The sequence below is a fragment of the Montipora foliosa genome, chromosome 14 (assembly GCF_036669935.1).
Source record: "Montipora foliosa isolate CH-2021 chromosome 14, ASM3666993v2, whole genome shotgun sequence".
In the NCBI taxonomy this organism is placed as follows: domain Eukaryota; kingdom Metazoa; phylum Cnidaria; class Anthozoa; order Scleractinia; family Acroporidae; genus Montipora; species Montipora foliosa.
Genome location: NC_090882.1, coordinates 11,057,282 through 11,084,099, shown reverse-complemented (window position 1 = coordinate 11,084,099; position 26,818 = coordinate 11,057,282). Strand labels below are relative to the sequence as shown.

The 26,818-nt window shown below is 38.7% G+C and overlaps 2 protein-coding genes across 3 annotated transcripts in view; both read left to right on the top strand.

Annotated features, from left to right (window-relative positions):
• The first annotated feature begins 8,703 nt into the window (after nt 1–8,703).
• Nucleotides 8,704–17,146, top strand: LOC137985177 (GFP-like fluorescent chromoprotein FP506). Of its 2 annotated transcripts, none has more exons than XM_068832698.1 (5): nt 8,704–8,824; nt 13,767–13,864; nt 15,062–15,286; nt 15,830–16,042; nt 16,947–17,146. In XM_068832698.1, exons 2-5 carry the CDS (start codon nt 13,782–13,784, stop codon nt 17,080–17,082), a joined length of 657 nt encoding a protein of 218 aa, XP_068688799.1. In that variant the 5' UTR covers nt 8,704–8,824; nt 13,767–13,781; the 3' UTR covers nt 17,083–17,146. The 2 variants fall into 2 exon arrangements, with proteins under 2 accessions (XP_068688799.1, XP_068688798.1); XM_068832697.1 differs by lacking the exon at nt 8,704–8,824 and adding an exon at nt 12,735–12,822.
• Nucleotides 17,147–23,133: 5,987 nt separating this feature from the next.
• The window catches only part of LOC137984579 (low-density lipoprotein receptor-related protein 1-like), a 123,250-nt gene continuing 119,565 nt past the window's right edge, over nt 23,134–26,818 (top strand). The window contains exon 1 of the mRNA XM_068831749.1: nt 23,134–23,593. Within this exon, the coding sequence (XP_068687850.1) occupies nt 23,506–23,593 (88 nt within the window). The 5' untranslated portion in view covers nt 23,134–23,505. The remainder of the gene's footprint in view (nt 23,594–26,818) is intronic.

The following is a 26,818-nucleotide window of genomic DNA, read 5'->3' as shown; positions in this document are numbered from 1 at the left end:
GTCGCTTCAAATTTGCATGCATTTGCATAATTTTGATTGCAAGAGTTTAAATTTTATGCAAGATGCGTTTTTTCATTGCAAGTTCAAGTTTTTTTCTGACAGATTCACTTTTCACAAGGCGTTGTTCTTACAGCGCGTCAGCGAATCCCAGGATGAGTCACGGAGTCAAAAAAAAAAAACATTTCTGGCATCCTGAAACACTTATCAAACGCAAAGGATAGAAATACAACAGCTTTTTAAAAATATCTAATTGTAATTAAAATGTTGTTTTTAATGCAATTCCCGGCCATATTTGAAAGGGATTTCGGTGTGAATAGTAATCTCAGTAGGTCTCGATTGGTGGAGCGAAATTTAGTCTTTCAGGGTGTGCGATGTTATATTGAAAAGCACAGCTTCTTCACAGGTGTTTTTGTTGTCCTTCAAGGGTGACTTGTGACTTCATTTTAACTCTGTTTGTAGATACCGCACTCTTGACCTTCGTCGGTACTGTTTTTGTCTTTGAATGATCTGCATGATTTCAAAACTTAATAGCTCCACTTGACGTCTACGGCTGGGCTCTAAAGCTAAATTTTACGCAAGACGCGTTTGTTCGCGCTCTTTGGAAAATAGACAAAATAGAACTCATTCTACTGTTGTCTGCCCAACCAAGAGTTTCTTTTTAATCCCTAGGTGCTCAGAGAGCTCTTTATTGAAACTAACATTGCTCAAACAATGATTGGTATGCTGATTGTTTGGGCCAAACGTCTTTTTATAATGAAATGGACATTTTCACGGTTTCTAAGAACGGGCGGGCGCCCGTTTTCACTGCCAAGTGCCAGCTACCCTGGCTGGGATTTTCGCCGAATTCAAATCTATGTAACTCCGCTACAAAGGAGCAAGTTTTTTTTAAAAAAATCAAATAATTTTAGCCACCTTATTAATATGATTCACCCAACGGAAAACTACAATCCTGGTCAAAACTGTTGAAACAATTCCCACTTTTCCCTCTCCCCCCATTACAATGTTGACTTTCACGGTCTCCGAAATCAAGATCCGTTCATCGATCGCTCGCATGTTTCAACATTGTTTGGGGGGAAGGGGGGCGCGAAAAAGGCAGCGACAGAAGAACACGCGTTGCTCATATAAAGATGGAAGTACGTAAAGTACATTCTCTACTTTTCGCCCAAAATTTGACAAGTATTCCGAAATCTTTTGACCAGGATTGTAGATCACTGCTCTATAGGCGCAACGTCTGAAAATATATACTACAAATCTCTTCAAGTCGCTTCAAATTTTGATTGCAAGGGTTTAATATAGTATGAATTTTACAAATTTCATTAACGGTCGCTAAAGCTTGATTCTGATCGCCATAATTCAAGAAAATAATCTCAATAGCAGTGCTTCTTGAGAAGTATTCTCGCTATCCACAGCCCTCGGACAACACAAGTGCATTGAAAGCCATTTTTATTTAGTTTAACGGGAGCAAAGTTTTGCGGTTTTTAGCGGAGCTCCGCGCGTAGCACCATTGTTAAGAAAATATGGTAACTCATCAATGCGAGAAATCTTGGTTTTATCGCCATGACGTCATCGACCGTTCGTACGTACGAACATGTATGCCAATGTGACCAGTATCATGCTAGTTTACAACATACACCTCTATGTTTTGATCAATTGACACCTGCCAAAACAAGGTATCCGCTGACCAGTTTCACGTGACCATATCGCGGGCTCAAGCTTACAGCTCACCGAGGTCAGCTTTTTTTTATATTGACCGCTTACTAGGTACTGGTTTTCGATTGGATTGCAGGCTCAACCCAGGTTAACTCACTAAACATAAACGAGGCTTCATTTTTCGCGCGCTTTCTGTGGCTCGACGCGGCTACACGTCCATACTACATCAACTAGATAGTTCTTACACAGTCAACGCTTTTCGTGTTCAGGTGGAAAACGGTTTGCAAGATGTTTTCTTTCTGCATTTTTCGCTGGTTTCAATCCAGTTTGACATATCATTATATCTGTGGTCCACACTGGTGGCTACGCAGTTATTCAAGTCAAGCATCGGCGGGATATAAACTTAAAGCTGAGTGTTTACTTTTAATTAGTGGGTTGCCACAGGCAATCTATTTAGAAAATGCGTTTGTTTGGTTTTTGTTTTCCGTGTCATGTAAATTCTTGCCGGTCACTTCCCTGCTAAGTGGTGTCTTTGTGCCTAGAGTCTTCTGTGCGTATTTGTTAGGTTTGAGGGGGCTGGGTAATGCGTAGATTTCTCTGGTGCACACAGGAGAACATTTACTTATTAACCTGCAATGGCGTCGAAAGTCATTGTAACGTGAATGGCGTTTTAGTGCATCTTTAAACAAAATATACCCTTATGGAGCCCAAGAATGGAACGTCAATTGGATAAACAAGACAGCCGGTGAAAAATAAATATCTGGAAACTTTAAAGCGACGAGTAAGCGATTGTGATCTTTGTGTTGACTTCTCACATTTCTTGTCAAACTTTATAACACTTGAAAGAAAAAGAAAACTAACAAAAACAAAAAGCTGATATCTTGCCATCATTTGACACAGATGCTTCACTGTTTCGCGAGTAAACACGCCGCGGTAACTTGATCACGGCGGCCGCTGAATTTGATGTCACTTTCGATTTTGCGATTTACTTGTGTAGCCAAAAGTACAATAACAAATTTAAACGTAGCAAAAATCTCGCAAAATGTTTTTCGCTGATGGTAACTTTTCATATTCGCAGTTCAAAGTTAATGTTGTTTTCATGTCGTAAATTTTGTTGCTGATGGCAAAATGTTTTACTCTCGATCGACCATCCTGAAAACTTCCTTCTGCTCTTCCTAAAAACTGTTTATCAATATTTATTTACTTTTGTATCAATATTTGTTTTGCATAACGCAAGCTAACAAAATCTGTACCTTGCTTAGTGTGTACTTTTGGGCGTTAAAATAGAATTTTCGGTTCTATGCTTCTGTTACGAAGTGGTATATTTTTTAGGTCACCCATCCAGATACTATACCCGCCGGACAGGGAAACTTCAGTGAACTTTTGTATTACAAAGCTGTCAGACGCTCTGAGTGCACGCTTAAACTTGTGGTGAAAGGAAGTTGTGAGGGAACTTGGATATGATCAACATGTCAGCCTAGAAACCAATGTTTCTCGATTCCCTTTTATTTTCTTCAATCTTTCTGGGTTTAGTACTTTGCTTGTAACCACATGTCTTCTCAGGGGGCTATTTACCTAAGAATTCTACCATGACACGACAATGATATACAATACCAAAACAATATCGTGTACCATTAGAGCTAGATATTGACCTTGAATATTCTGGAAGACAAAACGCAGCTCAGTTGACAATGCGTGCCTATTTGTTCTAATGATGAGCAAATGATTAATAGGCTGGTAGCCAAGTTTTTAACCTCAGAGAAAGATCTGTTTCGTCGTATCAATGTGTGAGCCAAAGGGTCTCTGCTGGAACGCTACAGTTCAATACCACCCAACTCAGTCCCCTCGGTTTTTGAGTAACACGTACCACAGGCAACCCAGTGTACGCTCATCGAGCGTCTAGTTTGCTTAGAGCTGCTTTTTCCTCTGTGTTTCAATTTTTAGCATATCTTTAGAAGCTGTGATAAGGTTAAATGATGCCTGGAGGACCTATGTCTAGAACAGAAACGACAGGGGCACCCAATGTCAATTTTCGGAAAATATCTGTTCGGAAGACGATTTGAGATCTAGAGTTTCGGAACATTTGTTGTAAAATTTATTGCTTGCCTGCCTGTCCTAGGATTTTCGAACATCTAAAAAATGGTATAATTGCCCATTTTTAACGGATTTTTACCTCAAAAAGGCCACCTAGAATTTTCGAGAGCCTTTTTTCTGGCTAAAATTTTCGAAAAAGTACGTTTTGATCCCGAAAATTTTCGGACCACTAGACTTTCAGCTAGGAACTCCGAACAGATGAAAAATTTTTAGGGGATAAAACTATGCCTATATCTACAATTTAAATACTAAAATACGTTAAACAATGCCATATTTAAGCGGTTTTGAACTATAATCTCGTTGGGTGCCCCTGAAACAACGACAAAACAGAATACCAGAAAAAGCTCATACTTAGTGGAAGAAATTCGACACTCCACGAATTGTTTCCTTGGGCACTAAACCGTTTGTTATTTTTACGGATGCGTTATTTAAAGTGGATGCGTATTTTTAAAAGGTGGTTTAATCGGTTCTTCCTTTATTCAGGGATGACTCGATCGAATTTTTGTTGTCAACTGCAATTAAATAACAATTATCAAGAACATGTTAAAATGCAACCCTACAAAAACTAGCCTGCGAACAGGCTCCCGGTGAGCCCGAACGAAGCGAGGGAGCCTGTAGACATTCTATTGATGCCGCCGTTTTATGATACCAGCTCCTTGTATCATGATATAATTGCTTAAATCGCTGATTGTTGACATCTTTAAGATACATATTTGACAGGTCTTTGTAAAATGCGGTTGACCGCCCTACACGACTCCTACAAAAACATATTATTATTTTTCATTCAAAATGGATCAGTTAGGCCCAGTTCAGACGTCGTGCTTCTGCCGTGCCGAACTTAATTGCAATTTGGTTCGACTGTAGCACGGTAGGGAAACAACTCTGATTCAGACGCCGTGCCAACGTCGAACCAAATTCAGGCTTTACTGATGCTTCGTAACAATTCTTCTCCTAACTCCCCGTGGGAACTCATTCTCGCCAAATACATTAATATAATTTATGAATTTTGTTTCGCGCGACACAAGCACGACGTTTGAATCAATGCCGTGCCAAAGTCGTGTAGCACGGCAGAGCTTGTCGAACTTAATTGCTTGCCGAACTTAATTCAAAAGTTTGATTCAGACGCCGTGCTTCTGCCGTGCTTTTGTCGAACTTAATTCCTGAATTTAGTTCGACACGGCAGAAGCACGACGTCTGAACTGGGCCTTAGTAGTTCGCTGTCGCTATTTCCACACTCAAATCACTTAACATTTGTAGCAAAGCGTTGTGTTACCCTCTCGATCCTACTAGCTTGTGACTACATCGTTGGATTTCCAGCCTTTTTGATTCAAAAATATAATTTGCTATTAGCTGGTAGTCTATGAATCATCCTCGGATGATCCGATGATACGTGATACGTGATACGTCCTGATCCTGAATGTTAAACGCCAGGGAACCCCGTGGCTAACCAATAACCTCACTGATTGCTCTGTTGCCAGCAGGGTTGTCGTGATGGTGCAGTGGTTATCCCACCCGACTAGTGACCAGGAGGACGCGGGTTCCATTCCCATAACGGCATAAAATGTTTTTCATTCAAAATGGATCAGTTAGTAGTTCGCTGTCGCTATTTCCAGACTCAAATCACTTAACATTTGTAGCAAAGCATTATGTATCCTTCGGATCTTACTAGCTTGTGACTACATCGATTTCCGTCGTTGGATTTCCAGCCTTGTTGATTCTATATATATATATATATATATATATATATATATATATATTGTATCATGGTAGTATGGTTATATGGTTTCCATAGCATTATTGGAAGTAAATATTTAAAGTTTGTGCATTATTTCATTCGTGCAAACAAATCAAGGTCTAAATAACCTTTCAGATCTTAACAGGTTTGTTCTATCTACAATAAATGAAGTCAAAAGCTACAATCGCGATCAAACCTCTTGGAACACCTTCAATAATGCGCGCAAAAGCGCTTGAGTTAGAGGAGTACCTTCTGTTTCCCAAAACCCCCACCGCCCCAAGCATTATTGAAGCCAACTGCAGCATTTCTTAATGCTTCCAGAATTCAAATCAACATTGTGACGGGAGAGGGAGGGTAGAAGAACTTTATGCCCATGCCTTGCCGTTAAAAACGTTAATTCGTGCCTTTGGAAAGCCCCACTCGTGCCGCTCGTCAATTTTGACCAGGACTGTAGCTATATATCAATCAAACTCCTAGATCAAAAATTAACCTGCGAGTAGACTCGTAACGAAGGATTCTATATACTTCCTACGTGTTTGTCCCGCAGAGACAGCTTGCCGACAGGCGAATTACAAACTATAGTCACGGTCTTAACTCAGGGAGACCAATAATTCTTTCATGCCCGGCTATGTCTTGCTGACAGATTCACCTTGTGCTCACACCGCGTGAGCTAAGCCAAGGTTAAGACATGGAGTTAACTGAAAAAACACATTTCTTGCATCCTGAAACACGTTTTCTTAGCGAACAGACATTTTGTGCATTAAGTAAACAATCTATTGATTTACCTGCATTTGGCCACTCTATGGAGGCTGAGAAGATAGATGTGCGACTGAATAAAAAGCAAGCGCGAATGCAAGTTATTCTGCTGTCATTTCTAAAATAAAATCATGTTTACTACTCTTGGCAGTTGCAGAGGGCTACTCTATGTAGTGAAAAGACGAAAAAAACGAAGGAAAGTAAAATGATGTAGGTTTCGAAACTTAAAACTAACAATCTTGTCATCTTGATTTACTTGTGGTAATTGAGTTGTTGGCAATGGCAAACCCAATTAATATGGGCCATTTTAAAAGAAATAATACGCTGGACTCATTTAGGTCACCAGGATTAACTATCGGAGCGTAACTTGAAGTGCTATGCTTACTCACGCAGAAGATCTCAGTGTTAGCCCTAGTAATGGAAATCAACACAAGGGCTGAGAAAAACTTTGACCAAGGTAGGAGTTCACAGCTTGCCTGGAGAGGCGGTAAAGGTCATAGGGTGTTTGAAACTGAAATTTCGCCTCGGGCATTGAACTCTTTGCATTACCTTTCTTAGCTTGAAGCTATCTCTATTGCCAGATGTGTTGGAAACACTGGGTTTGTGAAACCTATACGACCATGGGACTCCGCGAACCCCTCATTTGTTACTTCAAGCCTGGCAGGAAAAAAATGATAAGACGTGCACACCACGAAAACATGATTCAGTTCATTCTTCTTCCGATCACTGCCGCGAGCATATTTTATGTCTAGCTGTGGCCCATGCATAGTGTCAGAATCCGTGATCCACACCAACTCACTGCTTATGTAAGAGTACAGGAAAAACGGAGTCTAAATTGGATGAACCATTAAGCGTAAAATATCCAAAAATTGAACCTCTTTATGCGCAAAAAGGAAAAAAGTAACCGTTAGTATATAAAAAAAAGTTGATACCTGAACCAGTTATCAAGTATCATTCTCAAAGCTCTCAAAGTCGTATTTCGAGAGGAGGTAAACTGACTTTCATCAATAATTTTTAAAGGGGTAATGCTATATGGGATAGACGAGAAGGACATTGTGCATTAGTCACATAGTCACTGAGTTACTGAAGAACTTCGGTTCTCTAACCTGAAATCTCGATATAATCACTAACAAGCAGACACGACATGACGTGTAAGCCAAGGCTAAATTCTCAGACTCGGCGTCATATGTGGGTGAAGTCTGTTGAAAAAGGTGAGCGTTATTTGGATAGACGAGAAGGACATTTCCTCTTTCAAATCAGTTACATGAAGTTAACTCTATACTTGAAAATATTACAATTAAGTAAAGTACGATCGTCCGGGTGAATGTAGTCATGAGAAGGACTGTTTGAGATGACATTGACTGACGTTTCGATCGTGACCTGAGCGCGGGAAGTCATCATGCCAGGCTCGTTTTTGTAGTAACAAATGAGGGGGTCGTGGTCCCATAGTCGTATAGGTTTCACAAACCGAGTGTTTGCAACACATCTGGCAATAGAGATAGCTTCCAGTTAAGAAAGGTAATGCAAAGAGTTCAATTCCTGAGGCGAAATTTCAGTCTGGCCCTTACTGCCTCTCCAGGCAAGCTAAGAACTCCTACCTTGGTCAAAGTTTTTCTCTGTCCTTGTGTTGATTTCCATTACAAGGCTCAAGTGTATCAAGGCCTGACCAATCTAATAATTATGCATCCATTTATTTGAAGGGAAGCATTTGTCCAATGTCCATGAAACTTAGCAGAAAGTTTCTTATAGGTCTTGTCATTATTAGTTTGCCAAAATATTTTGCATCTTGGTCACGTGACCCTAAAACAACTTATAACGTCTTTATCCTTTACTCAAAAATGGGGAACATTTATATAATTCAAATTTTTGAAAACGTTTGGCATTATCACGTTTAGTACAACTGTGCCTACCGAATTCCGCCTTTTAATGTATTACTCCGTATTTACTTTTTAAGATATTTGGATGTTTATCATGTTACGTGACCTATTTTCCTGAATTGTTCATTGCTCTTAACATGTGGACATGATTAAAAGGCGGCATGACAAAGCCCTTTATAGAAGGGGTCATCGAGTAATCAATAACAAGATGAATATTATGTAGCTGAATGTTCCCCATTTTTGAGTAAAAAATGTTAAAAGTCGATTTCGGGTCACGTGACAAGAATGTGGTACGGAACATTTTGGAAAAGTTATAACAATACCGATACAGATCTTCTGCGTGAGTATGCATAGCACTTCAAGTTACGCTCCGATAGTTAATCCTAGTGACCTAAATGAGTCCAGCGTATCGATTCTCTTAAAAAGACCCATATTCATTGGATTTTTTCCAATCATATTTGCCATTGCCAACAACTCAATTACCAAAAGTAAATCAAGATGACAAGATTGTTAGTTTTAAGTTTCGAAACCTACATCATTTTACTTTCCTTCGTTTTTTTTCGTAAATTCACTACATAGAGTAGCCCTCTGCAACTGCCAAGAGTAGTAAACATGATTTTATTTTGAAAATGATAACAGAATAACTTGCATTCGCGCTTGCTTTTTATTCAGTCGCACATCTTCTCAGCCTAAATAAAGTGGCCAACTGCAGGTAAATCAATATTTTGTTTACTGAATGCACCAAATGTCTGCTCGCTAAGAAAACGTGTTTCAGGATGCAAGAAATGTGTTTTTTCAGTTAATTCCATGTCTCAACCTGGGCTTAGCTCACGCGGTGTGAGCACAAGGTGAATCTGTCAGCAAGACACAGCCGGGCATGAAAGACCGTGAATATAGTTTCTAATTCAGTCGCCTGTGGGCAAGCTATCTCTGTGGGGTAAACACGTAGGAAGTATAAAATGCTTCATTACGAGTCAACTCGCAGGCTTATTTTTAATCATGGAGTTTGATTGATATATAGCTACAGTCCTGGACAAAATTGTTGGGACAATGAAGCCAATCAAAAAAGTATGAGCGGTTTTAATGGTCAGGCATGGGCATTACGTTCTCCCTCCCTCCCCCGTCACCGTGAATGTTGATTTGAATTCTGGAAACAATCAGAAATGCTGCAGTTGGCTTCAATCATGCTTGGGGTCGTGGGGTAGGGGGCGGCGGTTTTGAGAAACAGAAGGCCTCCTTTAACTCAAGCGATTTTGCGCGCATTATTGAAGGTGTCCCTAGAATTTTGGCCACGATTGTAGCTTTTGGCTTCATTTACTGTAGATAGAACCAACCTACTAAGATCTTGAAGGTTATTTAGACCTCAATTTGTTTTCAGAAATGAAATAATGCACAGACTTTAAAAATTTACTTCCAACAATGCTATAAGAAACGATATAACCATACTACCATGATACAACAATTGAATGGTCGTTGCGTAAAGGGTAAAACATATATACATATCTTTATATATTATATTTATATATTACAGGAAAAAAAGAGATGAAGTGTTTATAAAACACAATGATATAGTAATGTCAGCTTTGTGAAAATATCTAGTTGTAATTGATACATTTTTTGGTGTAATCCCCGGCCATATGGGAAAGGCATTGTGCACTCCAATACAGTTGTAGTGTGAGCAGTAATATCAGTAGGTGTGGATTGGTGGGTGCCCTGACTTGGTCTATGCACTGAAAATTTATTGTTTCAAGATGTGCCGCCGGGCGGTGTTGTATTAAGCACGGCTTCTTCAAATTGTTGTTGTTGTTGTTGATCTACAAGGATGACTTGTGATTTCATTTGAACTCTATTTATAGATTCCACACACTTGACCTTCGTCAATATTACTTTTGTCCTTGAATGATCTGCATTATCTTAATACTAAATAGCTCCACTTGACGTCTACGGTTGGATTCCAGCGCTCTGTCGTGAATTTTATAGACTGCAAAACAGTCGTTTTTTTTGCGAACGCAAGCGACACGGTAAACGAAAGGTCTGGAGCGAGTGTAGAAACGGCGAGGGAGAATTAGGCTCGCGAGCTTCACACGCGAGGGTCACGCTTACGACGCTTCGCGCCTTCCGAAAATGGAAGAAAACGACTGTTTCGCAGTCTATGAATTTTATGCAACTGAGACACGTTTGTTTATTGCAAGTTGAAAAGACCGTGCAAAAGATGATTTTTCGAAGTGATATCTAAATACTTGTATCAAAGTGTAAATCACAGCACTCTTTGGAAAGTAGAGCTCGCTCTTCTTTCGCCTACCTAATCAAGGTTTTCTTTTTATCCCTGGGCGCTCATACGGCGCTTTTACCGCAGAAAAAATACTTATGATTGGTATGGTGTTTGGTTCTCTGCGAGCAGAGTCTCTTTCGATCTTCCTAGATAAGTCGGGAAGAGGAAAGTAGACTCTGCCAACCGGCTCGACATTTCGTATTGAGCATGCGTCAAAAATTCAAACGTATTCGGGAGTCAGTTACCCGTGACTGGTAACCGCAAAACCACAAAACCAAAACAAACAGTAGGGATTTTTTCGAACAACTCTGGCAAACACACGACAATCAAGGAATCATTTCCTTCGAAACTCAAGATAGTTCAAGTTTTTAAATTGCCATTTCAGTTTTTACTGAAAAAATTAATAGGTTTCTCAATTCCGGCAAACTAGTTTCTGTAACCGACATACGGAGGAAATACTCATGGGAATTTAAACAGTTAAAAATTGTTTCGCTGTTGTAAATTTAAAAATATTGATGACGCGTGGCGATTGATCATGCGCTCAAATTAAAAAAACCGGTTTGACAAGTCGAAATTGGACTGACCCATCCAGTTCTTTGGATGAGCGCCAAATCAAAGAAAGTCGACCCAGCTGGCAGAGTCTACTTTCCTCTTCCAGACTTATCTAGGAAGATCGAAAGAGACTCTGCTCGCAGAGTAGGTGTTTGAGCGAAACCTCTTTTTTTAGTTACTATTTTGTGTTTTGTCTGTTGTTGACAATGACCGTTAAATTAGTTTGGGAACACCTAAATGAGTTTACAAATTAAATAAGACACGCCTAAAATTATCATTATATATTTGTATTTTTCTTGAGGTGCCTATCGCCCGAATAAGCCCTAATGGTTTCTATATGGGCATCCTCGCCTTATGCTTTTCTTTTATTGATTATTTAATATCTGTCCTACTTTGATATATATTTATTTTGTAATTAAACGTGACAAAAGCGGCAAAAATAAACTGAACTGAACTGAACACTCGTGGAAATCATAATTCAATTGGGTCTTCGTCGAATTGTAACTTTTTCAAGCTACAATCATGATTCTCAAAACCAGAGTTCTTATCGACTATGAACCTGGTTGCGGTTTGAATCTTAACTTACGTAATAATAAAGAATGGAAATTCAGTATTCGAATTCCAGATCAAATTTGCTCGTCTCATACGATATCGAACGGTATGACTCCACCTATCATTTTCCCGAAATAAGTTTCATTTGTTCAACGCAGTGGTTAAGTTGAATGATAGAACTCACCATAAGAAATAATGGACTGACATACACTCTATTCCATTTATAAGAACCTTTCTTGTAAGAACCTTGAGGCTGATGTTAACCAAAATCTTAAGAACATAAGTCTTTAGTTTACTCACTCATTTGTGAGTATTACAAATAAAGATAAAGAAATGTAAAACTGTAGTTAAACAGGAAAACTAACTCAAAAGCTTAGGGAAGTTTTTTTTTTTTTAACATGAGCAATGTGATTTCCTTATATGCATGATACCACACAACATCAAGAACATGTTTAAAACGTTTTCAGGCTCAAATCGCAAAAAAACAAAATTATATATATATATATATAAGAACGTATACCCTTAGTCCCAAGATTAGACGTTTTTAATGATAAACACAAAAGATTGTAACTCAAGACTCTGAAATGAACAGAATAAGGTACTATTGAGAGATAAGGATAGAAATCATATACAGGAATTTCATTTCATCTTTTGGCATCATATGGAGATATCCTAAATTTTTAACCCTGGCCTTTGATCGAGAGGTATCGCCTCTCCACCAGCTGAGCGAGAACGCTATAACGAGACAATGACCTTTTTTCTCTCTCTTTAACTCAGTCAACATGTTTATCGTCAACGGAGTTTTTTTTCATCGTGATTATTATTTGCTTATTTGATTTTCTTTTTCTGCTACAAAAACACAATTTTCAGTAAAGAAACAATTAAGTCATAACGAAAGGAGCCGAGTACGATTGGTTTCATAATGAATGAGTTTAATTCTCGAGAGTGCAGTAAAAAGAACTGATTGCAATTGATCAGTTAAACAAGAAAAGGTAAAAGGAAATCTCAAAACAGATCATTAAAATACAATAATTTTGTATCGTCGGTCATGGTGTAACGTAACCGATCTAATGAGGGTTTTGGAAAACTACATTGCGGTAAATCACGTGGACCTGTCAGTGAAATCAATTAGAACTATTGTTCTGTTGAGTCAAGATCCAGCCAAACCTGTTAATATCCACATTAGCCTTCGGCTTTTAAATCGCGCCACCCTAACCCGCCGAATTCAGTTGAGTTTGAGCAGCGACGGCATGAAGTGCGACAAATTAACTCGACTTTTGTACCAGTTTTGAGGCAACAAGCGATCTGTTCTCAACATGGCTCTTTCAAAGCAAGTAAGTTGAATTTTCGGGTAGAACCAGAACAAGATGTCATTTGATAGCGTAGAATTAGGTTATTCCTATATTACACTCGGTTTTTAAACGTTGCGAAACTTTAAGCCACTTTTTGAAGTCATCACCTTCTAATTGAAATCAAACAGTCACTCCAAGTAAACTACCTCACGTAGAGAAACATTTATGATCAGCACAGTAAATTTTTTTACTCCTGAGTTAAACATGTCAAAGAGGTGTGTACCAAGCAAAGACCTGGAAAACAAAGATTTTGCTGCTGTTATTTAAAGTGATCAGTGCTACCCATGCATGGTCAAAAATAAGGTTGATAATTCGTTTTCGACACACCCATAGACCAACGAACCTTTGATAACGTACCAGAGATATATGTTATCGGCCTTTTTAAACAACATCAATGATGTGTTTGTTAATTTTTTTGGTCTTCGTTTGCCGGAAAAAATTAATGGTCGTCAATCTTCTGTCTTCTTCGTTTTCTTCACCAGTCGGTGTGACTCGGAATTGGACAGTTCTCGTCCAATCAGAAAAAAGCAATTTTGTTAAGTGTGTTATGATTGGATGCATTTAACATCAACCGCCCATTGTTTAAGCATATCGGTCTACGATGCAGGAGGGCGTTGGCTCGAGCAATAAAATACAGTACTTTATTGACAAAGCTCCATAGGGACTTTTCAGTGACAATATCTAAATCTAAATTAAAATATGTGTTTGCAAAATGAATAGGTATGAAAAAATTCAGTATAAAAATTATTGTAAAAGTTGCTTCCTTAATAACTTTTTCATCCAGTTTTCCCTTCTTGGTTGGCTCTTTCATTATTCGTGTAACAGTAAAAAAACTGAAAATAGCTTCAATCTTCTTGAATCAATTTAAATTTGTAATCCACGTCTCTTGTCATCTGGTGACAATTTTCTGCATTATGTGCATACAGGGTCTAAGAAGTGACATGAAAATGAAATACCGTATGGAGGGGTGTGTCAATGGGCATAACTTTGTAATCACGGGCGACGGCACTGGAAAGCCTTACGAGTAAGTGCATCAACATTTTTGTAACTTATACGAACCTTATGTCTGTTTTTTTTTTTCTAAATACCTCTGCGCTCTCGTAATAAAGGTGGAAGGGTCAGGACATCAAGGGATATTTTTCATTTAATTTCATTTCTTAAGGTAAACATGAAATGAAGAGAGAATTATATTTCCGATGTTGACTCGGGTATACTCGGAAAAAATCCGAGTGCTCCTTTAATTTGCAGGTGAGTGCTCGTACGTACCTCGACCTCCCGATGAGTGGTTCGGATGCTCTACCTCTGAGCAAAATGATACTCGTAGGAGCTAGGCCATTAAATTAGGTTCACAGTGAAGTTATTCTTAATCCATTGACTCCTGTGATTAAAACTTAAAAGCGGAGCTCCGGTGGCCCGAAGAGGGGCCGCCAAGCGGAACACCATACTGATAGGAAATGGTAGGAACCCATGTGTTGCTTTTCTCATGGTCATGATAATCATGCCTGGTCAGCATTTTGCCCGTGGGCGCGAAGTTGCCCAATAATAATAATTAATAATGAATAATATTAAATTAATAATAAATACATGGGTGATTATTGAAAATTCTCTGCACTGATTGGTTGCAATTGAGGTGATTATTGCGCAATAATCACCTAAGTGTTTTTTCTTTAATGGCTGCAAGCCGTTTTAACCAAGTGCAACAGGCAACAAAAAACCCTATAAAATACGTGAATAGGTATGATAATAATAATAATAATAATAATAATAATAATAATAATAACAATAATAATAATAATAATAATAATAACCACAAGCGAAGGCGGCCACCGAGAAAGAAAGTAATCATGTACATATTAAGTGGAAATGTGTACAGATACGTAATAAGTATCACAGTTCAAGATGAGTATTAAAAAACCGCTCAATAGTTACTTTTGGACACTTCAGCGAAACTAAGCCTCGTACTTTGTTTTCTCGCGGCAAAACATAGCCCAGTTTTGAATGATCGAAATTTATTGTTTTAATTTATGTGCATTAAAACTTGCTTTTAAGCTCGTCGAATAGTGCAAGTTGGACTCAGTAAATTAATTCATGTAGCAGACCATATAAGGTTCTCCTCTAATTTACTGAGTCTTCAGTTTAGTTCTCAACAACTCTCCTCTTCGCATTGTGCTGGTGTTTTCATTTGATTGCTTTCATTAACACGATTTTGTTCGCTTTTTAGCGGGACACAGACTATTAATCTTCGTGTGGATGAAGGGGGTCCACTGCCATTCTCCGAAGACATATTGTCGGCTGTGTTTGCCTACGGAAACAGGTGCTTTACGAAATATCCCGACGGCATAGTTGACTATTTCAAGAACTCATGTCCTGCTGGATATAAATGGGAAAGGTCTCTTCTCTTTGAAGATGGAGCAGTTTGCACTGCCAGTGCAGATATAAAGTTGAGGTACATACATTCACTCATGCACTCACTCTAAAACTTTAATAGGAGATGGAAAGCTTTTGGTTTGCTCCATTTGCCGAAACTTGATTAATCTTTAGGTTTTTGTTGGTAATTAGTCGAATACTAACTTGATCCCGACAAGTCTCATTTGTGTTATTGTTAGTCCGCAGTGCTCCAATCACAACAATTGAACACTTTCATTTGGATAGGTTTTTCTCCCTACGTGTTTGAGACCTTCCTTCCCTCCCACTCTCAACCACCCGTCTAGCACACCTTTTTCATTCCTAAGTTCATTTCAATGTGGAAACTGAATACTTTGGTCTGTTTTCACGAAGGACTATATGTATATCAGCACACTCTCTCGCGAAAGAAATTACTTCATGGCATAGAATATATATGATATATCATATATTTCAACTGCGGAGTTGAGATCATCACACTAAAACGAAATAGGTAAATTATGAACTTGCCAAAGAAGCCCGAAATAATGCACAAATTGCATTAGTAATCTCTGTAATATCGATGAATTATTTTTTTGTTTGACAGTGTTGAGGAGAACTGCTTTTATCACGAATCCAAGTTTCTTGGAGTCAACTTTCCTGCTGATGGACCTGTGATGACAAAGGCGACAACTAATTGGGAGCCATCCTGCGAGAAAATGACACCTGGTAAAGGGGGGATATTGAATGGGGATGTCACCATGTTCCTCCTTCTGAAGGATGGTGGGCGTTACAAGTGCCAGTTCCTCACAGTTCACAAGTACGTGTTTTTTTTGTAAGCCAATATCATTTGGAAGCAGTTTTACTGAATTTATGAACGGTGATAACAGTGAGGCAGTGTGGCCCAGTAGTTAGAGCGCTTGCCTTGAGACCCGGGGATCGGGATCCTGGCCACTGGTTCAATTTGTTCCTGGTAGTCTCTGGTTCAACTTCTCAGATGCACTTGTAAATAGCCAACTGGCTTGCCTCCGGCCAGTTGGGATTCTTAATAGTTGTTGTTGAATGTTCTGTTCTGTCGTGAATGTGTCAGTTTCATTGGCCCTGAAAAGCCCCTATGGGGAGTGGTCAATTAAGTATGTATTGTATGTATTGTATTCGAAATTAAGTGCGGCTTGGTATAATATAACAAATCGAACTATGGGAACAGAATCAAGTTTGTTTTAAAAAAAATGGATTTCTAAAGTACTTCGTCGTTTTTGAAACAGTAGTGAAGTAGTTTTATACTTAAATTCCAACAGTAAACCATTTGAGAATTCTCCCAACTTCCCAAGTGTATGAGGCTATGGAAACACGGAAAAAAAGTCCTCTATTGCTTTTAGAAAATATTTCTCAAAGATAATTAGACAAATAAAGGAAAATGCTGGTTTTTTTACCTCTTGATTGAAACATTTTCTTGATACATGCTGATATTTCCTACCAGCCAATCAAAACGCGCGTCTGACTGCATAACCAATCAAAATTAGTGTATTGTCACAGCCGTGTTTCCATACTCGCATCTAAACGCAGCTATTGACCAATGAGAGTGCGGGTACTAGCCTAATTATCTTATAATAAGATCGTATTGTCCTCTCACTAGTTCTACTTAGCGCCAAATGCCAGCTTATCTCATTACTTCCTCCCTTCTTCTTATATTCCACGATGTGATTCTTCCTTGTTCTTCACAGAGCAAAGTGTGAGCCGAAAGAGATGCCAGGCTTCCACTTCGTGCAACATAAGCTCACAAGGACCGACCGTAGTGATGCTAAGAAGCAGAAATGGCAACTGATAGAACATGCTGCTGCATGTGGAAGCTCTTTGTGAGAGAGAAAATTTCTTTGAAAGCTCATTGCAATAACTTGCTGATAAAAATGTAGTTTGGCCCAGACCAGTAGCAATAAAGCATATTTGAAATAATCCACTTTGAACTGTTGTCCTTACATTGATCCACTAATAAATGCTCACAAGAAAGTTAATTAATTCGTCAGATCTTATGTCAAACTTGCGATCCTCATGACTTCACTGTTTTTCAGCCGGGATTCCCTTTAAAGGTTAACGTTGTAGTAAGCTAAGTTCGCCCAAATACAAACTGAGTTTCTCTTTCAATGTATCATGCAATAATAAAACCACATTGTTCATGTTAAAAAGTTCCCTAAGCTTTTGAGTTAATTGTTCTGCTAGACTGCAAGTGAGTAAAATGAAAGGGTCGTGCGGGAGGTCGTGGGTTCGAACCCCAGCCGGATCATCACTCAGGATCTTAAAAATACTGGGAGCAAGGTCTGCCTTTGTAATTTTATCTGCAAATGGTTAGACTTTCAAGTCTTCTTGGATAAGGACTATAAACCGTAGGTCCCGTCTCACAAATATCTTTTATGTTCATAAGTTCCCTGTGGGACGTTAAAGAACCCACACATTATTCGAGAAAAGTTGGGATGAAGCCTCCGGTGTTTTCGCTATCCCGGTTCACCGCCTGACGGTGATGTCTCGTATCAGGCCACTTAGCAGAAGCAGCGATAAGTCAAAAAGGGACTTTGCCGAGTGCTGGAATATGTAGCTGTAGATGGTAAATAAGACTAATTTAAGGAACTGCAAACTGCAGACTGCGGAACCTGGAAACCTGTGGAACCTAGAGAAATGACTGTTTTTATTGAGTTTCGAATTGAGTTGGTAGATTATGATTTGTCACGCAATCCACCAGTTACTCGGCAAACGTGAATCGGATGGAGCAAATACGCAGATAACAGCTAAAAATGGCACCTGGAACGCGATAATCGGCGGGTACCGTCTATATTTAACAAACATTAATATAAATCTCATCGTTTTTATCATGGACATTTTTGAGATTTTAAACAAGATGAGAACTTTTACATCAACTTTAAGAGCAAAAGGACAACGTACAAAATACGTAGGCACGCACGCAAAAAGCACGGGCTAAAGGAATCAAGAAAGTTAATTATAACGGACAATGAAATTTATCGTCCGCTCACTTAGCGTATTAAAGACTTTGATAAACAAAGGCTAAAGTTTTATGGTCCAGCGAGTTTTGTTTTAAGGGTATTTAACTGAAAGTAATAAGCGACGCTAATGTTTGCATAAATGTCGCAACTGTATCTTTTGCGTTGAGACCACTGAGTTAACTTGACCATCTTCATTTACAAAGGACTCGAAAGAAGTTCACCAACAGTCTCTTCGCTGCTAAGTAAATAAAATGTGTTCCGTTCAAGAATTGCAGCGAGTTTACCGGGAGCTCTTTTCAGAGCTCACAAAAACCCCGATCAACCCTGCATTCTTCCACATGTCTGTTCCATTTGTTGCCGGCTACAACCCGATGTTCTTCCTCCAAATATGCGGAGAAGGACTGTGGCAGTTACTAGGGTATGTCAGCAAAAACACGGACGTCTTATTTTGCAGTTCTTCAAGATAATTTGGTTAATGCAGTCATCTTCTTTTCGAGTCGGAAACATTGTGAAGAATAGAGCACAAGGCATTGTCCACAAAACACGCAACACGAGTAACGGCAGCGTCAGAGGCGGTTCAACTAATTTGTTTCTTTCTCAGACGAAACCACTGAATGACGACCTGGCAAGATGGTAAGTAGTGAGACTTAAAAATTTTGAAAGTTGATGATTTTTCAGTTCAAGACCGAGTTGCCTTCGTATATAAGCAAAGGAACTCAAAGAATGCTATCTGTCCGCATTGATCCGCATTTAACAGGGACCGATTGGTAATCCTGGCAGTTCGCTTTTTGTTGGAGCAGCCAACTGTGCAAGAAATTCTAGTAGCTTTGATATTGTCACCCTCCTTACCGTATATAACTCCGCTTAGCTTTTTAAGTCGAAAGAAATATAGCTCTGACTTGAGGTGGTCTAAGAGCTCGTGGTCTTTCTATTTTGCGACTTAAGAGGTAGTAGGTGCGCCAGGGTTTAGTAATGCTTTGTCGCAGAATGCTCAGGAAACCAGTCAGCCATCTGCTTTAAGGCATGCCATTGGCAATAGGGAAATGATGAAATATCATATTGCTCAAACAACTTCAGACGACGTGTGTTCGAATTTTGTAATATATCAGGACGATATTCTAAAAGTCCTGTCATGCAGCATAATTAGTCTTCAAAAGATGCGACAGTTTAACCGCAACGGTCCAGACACAAAAAGTACACTGTACCAACCAATTTTTAGGCCTCTCCTATATAAAAGTTTCCAAAACTTTGATACCACGTAAATAATGATACGTCATAATGATTGTACTGAAATGCATTTCGATGACGTTTCTGAACATTTTGGTATCAAAAATGTTACAGATCTTTACAATTTTAATTTCTTCAAGGTAACATAAAGATCTCATACACTGCACAAGTTTGCGTCAAAAAGGCTAGACGACGCAAACATACATTTCTTGTAAAAACTGGAACATTTTTGTAAATTTCCCCTTCTTGTGGTAACGGAAAAGATAACGGAGGTTAACCTTTTTCTGTAACAAATATTTCCCATAAAAATTAAAACACCAAAACACTAAAAATTATTAGCCATAACAAGTATTAACCTTACAATGCTTATATGAAATATGATACCAAAATTGAATTGATTGGATAGTGGTAAGCCTAAAAAACATGCTGTTTGTTCTGAATTTCGTTCAGTTTACAGCACTCTCGCTTGAAAAAGAGATATCCATGATTATTGACCCACGTTATTGGTAAATTTTGTATTTACGCTTATAGAAAGCAAGCTTTCAATCATCGGCACAGTATCCCCGTTCAGCTTGTACTGTCGCTGGGATTTTCTTCAAGGGTTAGGAGGATCAAAGACAGCCAGTACAGACTTGACGTGAATCCAGAGCTTATCAGCTGGGGTCGGCCACTTTATGAAACCAGGTTGCTTTGTGGTGTCTTGCATGAATGATATATGTGAGAAATTGTTTTTATCAACGGAGTTGATAATGTAAATTGGCCACCGTACAGAGATTCTGAAAGCTGACGTTTCGAGCGTTAGCCCTTCGTCAGAGCGAATTCGCTAATTAATTATTAATATCTAATTATTAATTTATTTTTATTCTTCCAAGTCGATATTTCTCAAAATGATCGTTCAAAAATAATGATTTTCTTTGGAAAAACAGTAATTGGAGTTTTTTTTTTTAATTTTTTATTAATTCCATTCCATTTTACATTAAGTTACAATACTATTTTATTCCCTAAAAATTTTTCATCTGTTCGGATTTCCTAGCTGAAAGTCTAGTGATCCGAAAATCAAAACTTACCTTTTCGAAAATTTCAGCCAGAAAAAATGCTCTCGAAAAATCTTGGTGACCTTTTTAGGGTAAAAATCCGTTAAAAATGGACAATATTACCATTTTTTAGATGTTCGAAAATCCCAGGACAGGCAGGCAAGCAAGAAATTTTAAAAGAAATGTTCCGAAAATTCTAGATCTCAAGTCGTCTTCCGAACGGATATTTTCCGAAAATTGACGTTGGGTGCCCCTGATTTCAACTTCACTGAATTGTTAACGTGACAACCGCCACCAGTCACGGTCAAAATTCTTTTCAGATAAGGGCCAAATCCTGCAGTCATCTTTATTCTCTATTGATAAATAAGTACACAACGCACAAGTTAACAATATTAAGATGCTAAAGCCAGAGGCTTATATGGCGTAGGTCAGAGAGTTAATTAAAGGGGCTAGGTCACGCTATTTTAAATAATTTTGTTTAATTTTGTTAATTATGAGCTCTAAACGTCAAATTGGCAACGCAAGAGTCTTTCATTTGCAAAATCACGGCCACGTAACAACTGAGAATGATTTTCAAGCTTTGTAAATGACATTTTGATATAGACTGATATAAATTTGTAAAAAGGTGGGCCGACGTTTTTCACATTTACCCAAATTCAATCCATTTCAACCCTCTCCAGTTTTGTCCATCCATGTCCCTTCTTGGCTTCCCTGTGTTTTGTTAGAGTTCTTCTATAGTTTTGAACAGTTATTTTGATATTTTAGTTAATTCTATGGCCATTCGAAATTCCTAAAATATCCATGGACCACCCCAGTGGACCCGGTCCATGGACCCCTTCATGCACCCGGTCCATGGACTACCCCTATGGACCACCCGTTATTTAGCAAGTCATCCGGTTAGCGACAGAAGTGACTTCCGTCTGTAAACAGTTCCGATGTTAGTCATCATAGGTCACTTCGCATGACGTTGAAGGCGTAGACAGGCCAAACACCACTTCTATTAGTCAAGATAGGAAATTTAAACGCTAACGAGTGCATCATTCAAAGATCTCCCCCTTCTATACTATATAGGGGGAGAGCTTTTCAAGATTATTCCCAGGAAGGGCTAGTTCTTTTGTTATTTTAAGACCCTGAGTGTTGGTCTCGCCGGGGTTTTGATATCAACCCGCGACCTCTCCCACAGTAGTCTGATGCTCACACAACTGAGCCAACCGGTCGGCTGAGTCCAGACATACTAGCGTGGCATAAAACAGGCCAGGCCAAAAAGGCACGCTAAGGCCCTAAGAGGACAATGTATGCAAAACATGACTTGCTCCCAACTGAGATCAGTTGGTAGAGCATTGCACCGGCATCGCAGAGGAATTGAATTTTTCATGTCTCTGTAAGAGACAATAATTATTGCTCAAATTGTCCAGACAAGTGCTAGGATGGTTTCTCTTTCTCGTCTAAAGATTTTTCTGCTGGAAACTGTACAAAAGAAGGGTGGTCCACAGGGGTAGTCCATGGACTGGGTCTATGAAGGGGTCCAAAGACCGGGTCCACGGGGGTGGTCCATGGACCTGGGGTCCGTGTTTTGTGGTGTTTTGTATACGTCCCTAAACTTGCGTGACCTAGCCCCTTTAATTACGATGTACGTGCTGCTAAGTTACAATGAGAATAAAACGTAATAATTACAATATTAACAGAGAAAAGGCAAACTATTATAACATGTAAAGAAGTATTGGATTTACTGCATATAAAGCAAAATAAACAATACAATTAATGATTGTGTGTAAAAAGTAATTAAGAAAAGAGTATAAACTATAAGTGGAAAGACAAGAGTTCAACTGTCAGTAATTAATTTACCGAACTGATAACAGATTTTTCGCAAAATAAACAAAAATTTTCCGTAAGTGCCTGCGGGAGCATCCGATTTTTTTCGGATCAACTTTCACCCGCCGGCGAGGAAAGTTGAGCCGAAAAAACTGGATCGGCAATCCGGGAAAGATCGATTGCAATTCATCGTGTCTCATGATGATCGTCTCGTTACAGCCAAGGGGAGATTTTAAACCCTTCTCAAATAGAAGAGCCAGTCTCTCTTTGCATTCATCTGTGCGAACTACAACAGATTTTTTCAATCGGACCGATTTTCATTTCCATGAATCGGGCGTTCGTCCGCTGTCAAACAGTCGGGCCGATAAATCGGGCCGACAAATCGTACCGTGTAAACCGACCTTTACACAGTACGAATAACACGAGAGACGAACAATTCGTCTGGACGGATTATGCGTCTCTATCATAAAACGGCCATAATTATAGATATTGATTTCCCGGGAAACAGCAGGGGGAAGTAAAGAGAATGAGAAAGTTGTGAAATGTCTACGTGCATAAACATTGGCCATTGAGATCAGAGCCCTGTGGAACTGAAGAAAGTGAAGATGATTCCAGTTGTCGAACAAGAGTAGGGTTAAGACACACCCCCATCCCAACCCACTCTGTACTAGCCATGTCATGTGAACTAATGCAACCTGAAGCTGCATCTGGAATCGTAGCACAGTAAACTACTTACTTTGTATGCAACAGTGATTGAAAAGAAAACTTAATCGTGCTGTTAATACCTTGAATTTCAAGAGAATCGAAAAGAAAGGGTTTCAACCTGTAGTGTCACGAAACGCGTTACCAAATGTCCATCTTCTTATTTTTCCATCAATGAGCTCAAATGTAAATGTAATGCGATAGTCTTTTTTAGAAAAGTAATTTTCAGGGCCTTTATTGTGAATCCGACAGTGTTTTTACCCCGGGTTTTTACGTCATGTGTTGTGATTCAGTTATGCATGACGACTTCGGAACGGTCGCGACATGCGTGACACATCTATGAACTTTGATAATATATGCACAGGCATTCAGATTCTCGTGCTACTTTGCGCCAGCTGAACCACTTTGTCAACCGCTGTGATGAGCAATTTTGTAACTTTGTATCTTATTGTGATATGGTGTCTAAGATGCCTTGATTAACTCGTTAGCACAATTGCCCAAGTGATAAAAAAAGCATGGAGCTTTCCTCTTTTGTGAAATACGGGTTTGCTTTGTTGGTCCTGAGTAGCTGTCGCCGTGTTGCAAGGGCACAAATCGCTAGAGGTGAGTACGTATGTACTGAGCAAGGAACGCACATCTCGCATTACAGGATTCTTTTACCAAGACCTTCAAACTTTGTTTGCGTTGACTGTTTTCTTGGCTTCTGAAGGGTTCGTAAAGGTGTCAATGAAATGGTTTATATGGCTTTAATTTCTGAATGCCTGCCATGTGGTTCGTGCAGAGACACATTTCAGACCATTTCATCTCCGCTTACGTAGATCTCCTTGTCTCCGTGATTAAATTTTAGACATTAATTTGTCAGGGACCGTAATCTTTGAAAAGAGGAGATTTGCTTCGAGGAGAAACCGTCTTTGTACCGCGAATTTCATTTGGTGATCCGAGGGGTGCGTAATGTCACACACGTGCGTGCTGCTATTTGTATAAGCTAATTCTTGCGACGAGTGGCATGCTATTGTTTGTGAAAGAGATTTTAAAATCAGATTTTATTGGCCAAAAGTGTAGTTATTCATCGAGAAACAATGCGCGATTGAAAAATTTTCTCAAACCTGAGATTTAAACCAAAAATTAGCCGATATTTTATCGTTTTGAACAGCGTAATAATCTTTGTTGTCGAGTAAATTTCTCAGTAGAATTCTTTCAAGCGTGATAGAATCGGCACCCTAGCTTTTGATCAATATAAAAATAAAATGATAAAATTATGTTGTTTACTCTTATTCATACATTCACACCTGATTTGTAAATTTATACAGTAACTAACTCTTCTTTGTAATAGAGCAAATAACAAAGTGGTGGCTTTCTGATCTTTGAAATCAGACCCCATCAGACTGTACATTACATACCCAGATCAGGTTAAAATGGACTTTTATATGACGCTAAAAAGCCTCAAAAGCGTCTTTCCTTAACTTGTATCTTGTTAGAAGTTTTAACCTTTTTTGGAGGAATGAATGGAATTCGTTCACAGAATTGTCCAACATAACTGACAGGTTTAAGTCTCCTGAAAGCTCGATCAACCGATGCGTAGACGGTAGGAATACACCACTAGTTCGCCTAACTCAATGATATGTACCCACTTCAAATCTCTCTGGGTTAAGATTCTTTGCGTATGGAATTTCCATGACAATGAAACATTGATATTTTTAAAATGACATGAAAATAATTGAACAAAACGATGTATTCCCAAAAGATTTGAATTGGGTACAACATCGAGTTATAGCCAAATTGGTCTATTCAAATTATTTATTTGAGTAAAACAGTATCTAGAGACAAACAGTGGTAAATTTTGATTCTGCACACTGTCAGACTTCTTAAACCCAAACCACCTAAAAACGTAAGACCTGTTAAAAAAAACCCTGGAGATTTGAGGAAAAAACGTGGAGATTAATCGAACTTTGCCTAGAAGAAGAACAATGAAAATTTAAAATAAATCAATAAATCAATAAAATAATAAAAAGGTGTTAACGAAGAGAGAATTTTCTCATTTATGAATATCTTCAATCATGTAACCTCCTGTCCTTTGAATTTTGTGTCATGTTCTTTATGACAAGTGAGATTTGAATGCAAGGTAGTGCTACACTGCCAGTGATGATAAATCACTTGTTCTCGCAATGTGGTCATCAATTCTGTTTCTTGCCAACCAGTCAATCCTGCCTGTACTTACCTGTTCAAAATATAGATATTTGGTTTATGGTAGAGAGGGACTGGAAAGAAGAGTGCCATGCCAACAGTTGGCTAGTGCGTGGCTTTTGAAGCAAGGGGTCCCCAGTTTGATCTTCTGTGACGTCAACGTCTGTTTTGACTTTCCTCTGATCTGTGTATAGCTATACCTTTAAATATCCGTGTCTGGCGTCATTAATTTTTGAACAAAAGCTTGAATATCTTGGAAATGAGAGAAGATGATTTTATTCCAAAATAGAAAACACCATTTTTCATCATTTTTAAAGGTCTTTAACCCTTTCACCGCCAAAAATGCAAAATGACACTTATAGATTTTACTCTGTCTAACGCCAGATGATTTCACTCGTCAGTGGGGAAGCCCTCGGCAGTGAAAGGGTTAACAGGCTCCCCATTGAGGAGAAAAATTGTCTGGCGTTAGACAGAGTAAAATCTATAAGTGTCAATTTGCATTTTTGGCGATGAAAGGGTTAATTAACAGGCTCCCCATTGAGGAGTAAAATCGTCTGGCGTTAGACAGAGTAAAATCTATAAGTGTCAATTTGCATTTTTGGGGATGAAAGGGTTAATTAACAGGCTCCCCATTGAGGAGTAAAATCGTCTGGCGTTAGACAGAGTAAAATCTATAAGTGTCAATTTGCATTTTTGGGGATGAAAGGGTTAATTAACAGGCTCCCCATTGAGGAGTAAAATCATCTGGCGTTAGACAGAGTAAGATCTTGGGAGGCAAAGTGCATGGCCGAGGTAAGAAGAAAATCTAAAAGTTAAATGTTACACCATAACAACATACAGGTAATTTAACTGGATGTATTATGATTAACCCATTGACTCCTCAGATACGGTACTCTAGGATGCCCCCAGGTGACAAGTAAAATCGTCTAGCATTATAATTAGATGGAGTAAAATCTGTTAACTGTCTCACTACGTATACCAGGAGTCAATGGATTTATCCATTGACTCCCAGGGGTTCCCCATTGACAAGTAAAATTGTCTGGCATTAGACAGGGTAAAATGCTCTTGCGTTAGGATGGTCTAGAAGCTGGTTTGGGCGTCAAAGGGTTAAGACAGACAGGAATTTTTTAAAAATGTTTTGAATGTCTTTACAAGTGCACAATTGCTACGAGTAAACAAAAGGCGGTATAGTAGCCATTTCATTGAAAGTTATATTGTTGATGCACTCAAGTGAAGGCAATATTTAGAATATTTAAAAAGTTAGTTATTATGTTATATCAAAAAGTGATGTTGTCAATATTACAGAGGAAACAGTGTACAATATTTAAATATTAGCTGTGTATTTAATTAAATGTGCTCATTTACCGTTGGAGAGCATTATTAAAAAATTATAATGATTTGCACTTTTGTACAAATTATGTAGGTCATGTTATTATTTGATCTCCCTTTTTGGGAAAAGGTTAAATTAAAAAGCCTGTGCTGCGGGATGACAAATAGGACCACTCATCTGAAAGCTATTCCTAAGAATATACAGTTCTCAGTGTTCCACGGACTTTTATATGATTGTTAAGTTATTACATTGTACATTGTTTAGTGAAAGCTTGAGATTTCTTCTTGAATATTTAGTAACCATTATAAAGATAA

Bases quoted from the DNA above. Each gene is read 5' to 3' on its own strand.
- LOC137985177 (XM_068832697.1), top strand. The intron at 13,865-15,061 runs GTAAGTGCATCA...TTCGCTTTTTAG, and splicing joins GGCACTGGAAAGCCTTACGA to CGGGACACAGACTATTAATC. The intron at 16,043-16,946 runs GTACGTGTTTTT...TGTTCTTCACAG, and splicing joins CAGTTCCTCACAGTTCACAA to AGCAAAGTGTGAGCCGAAAG.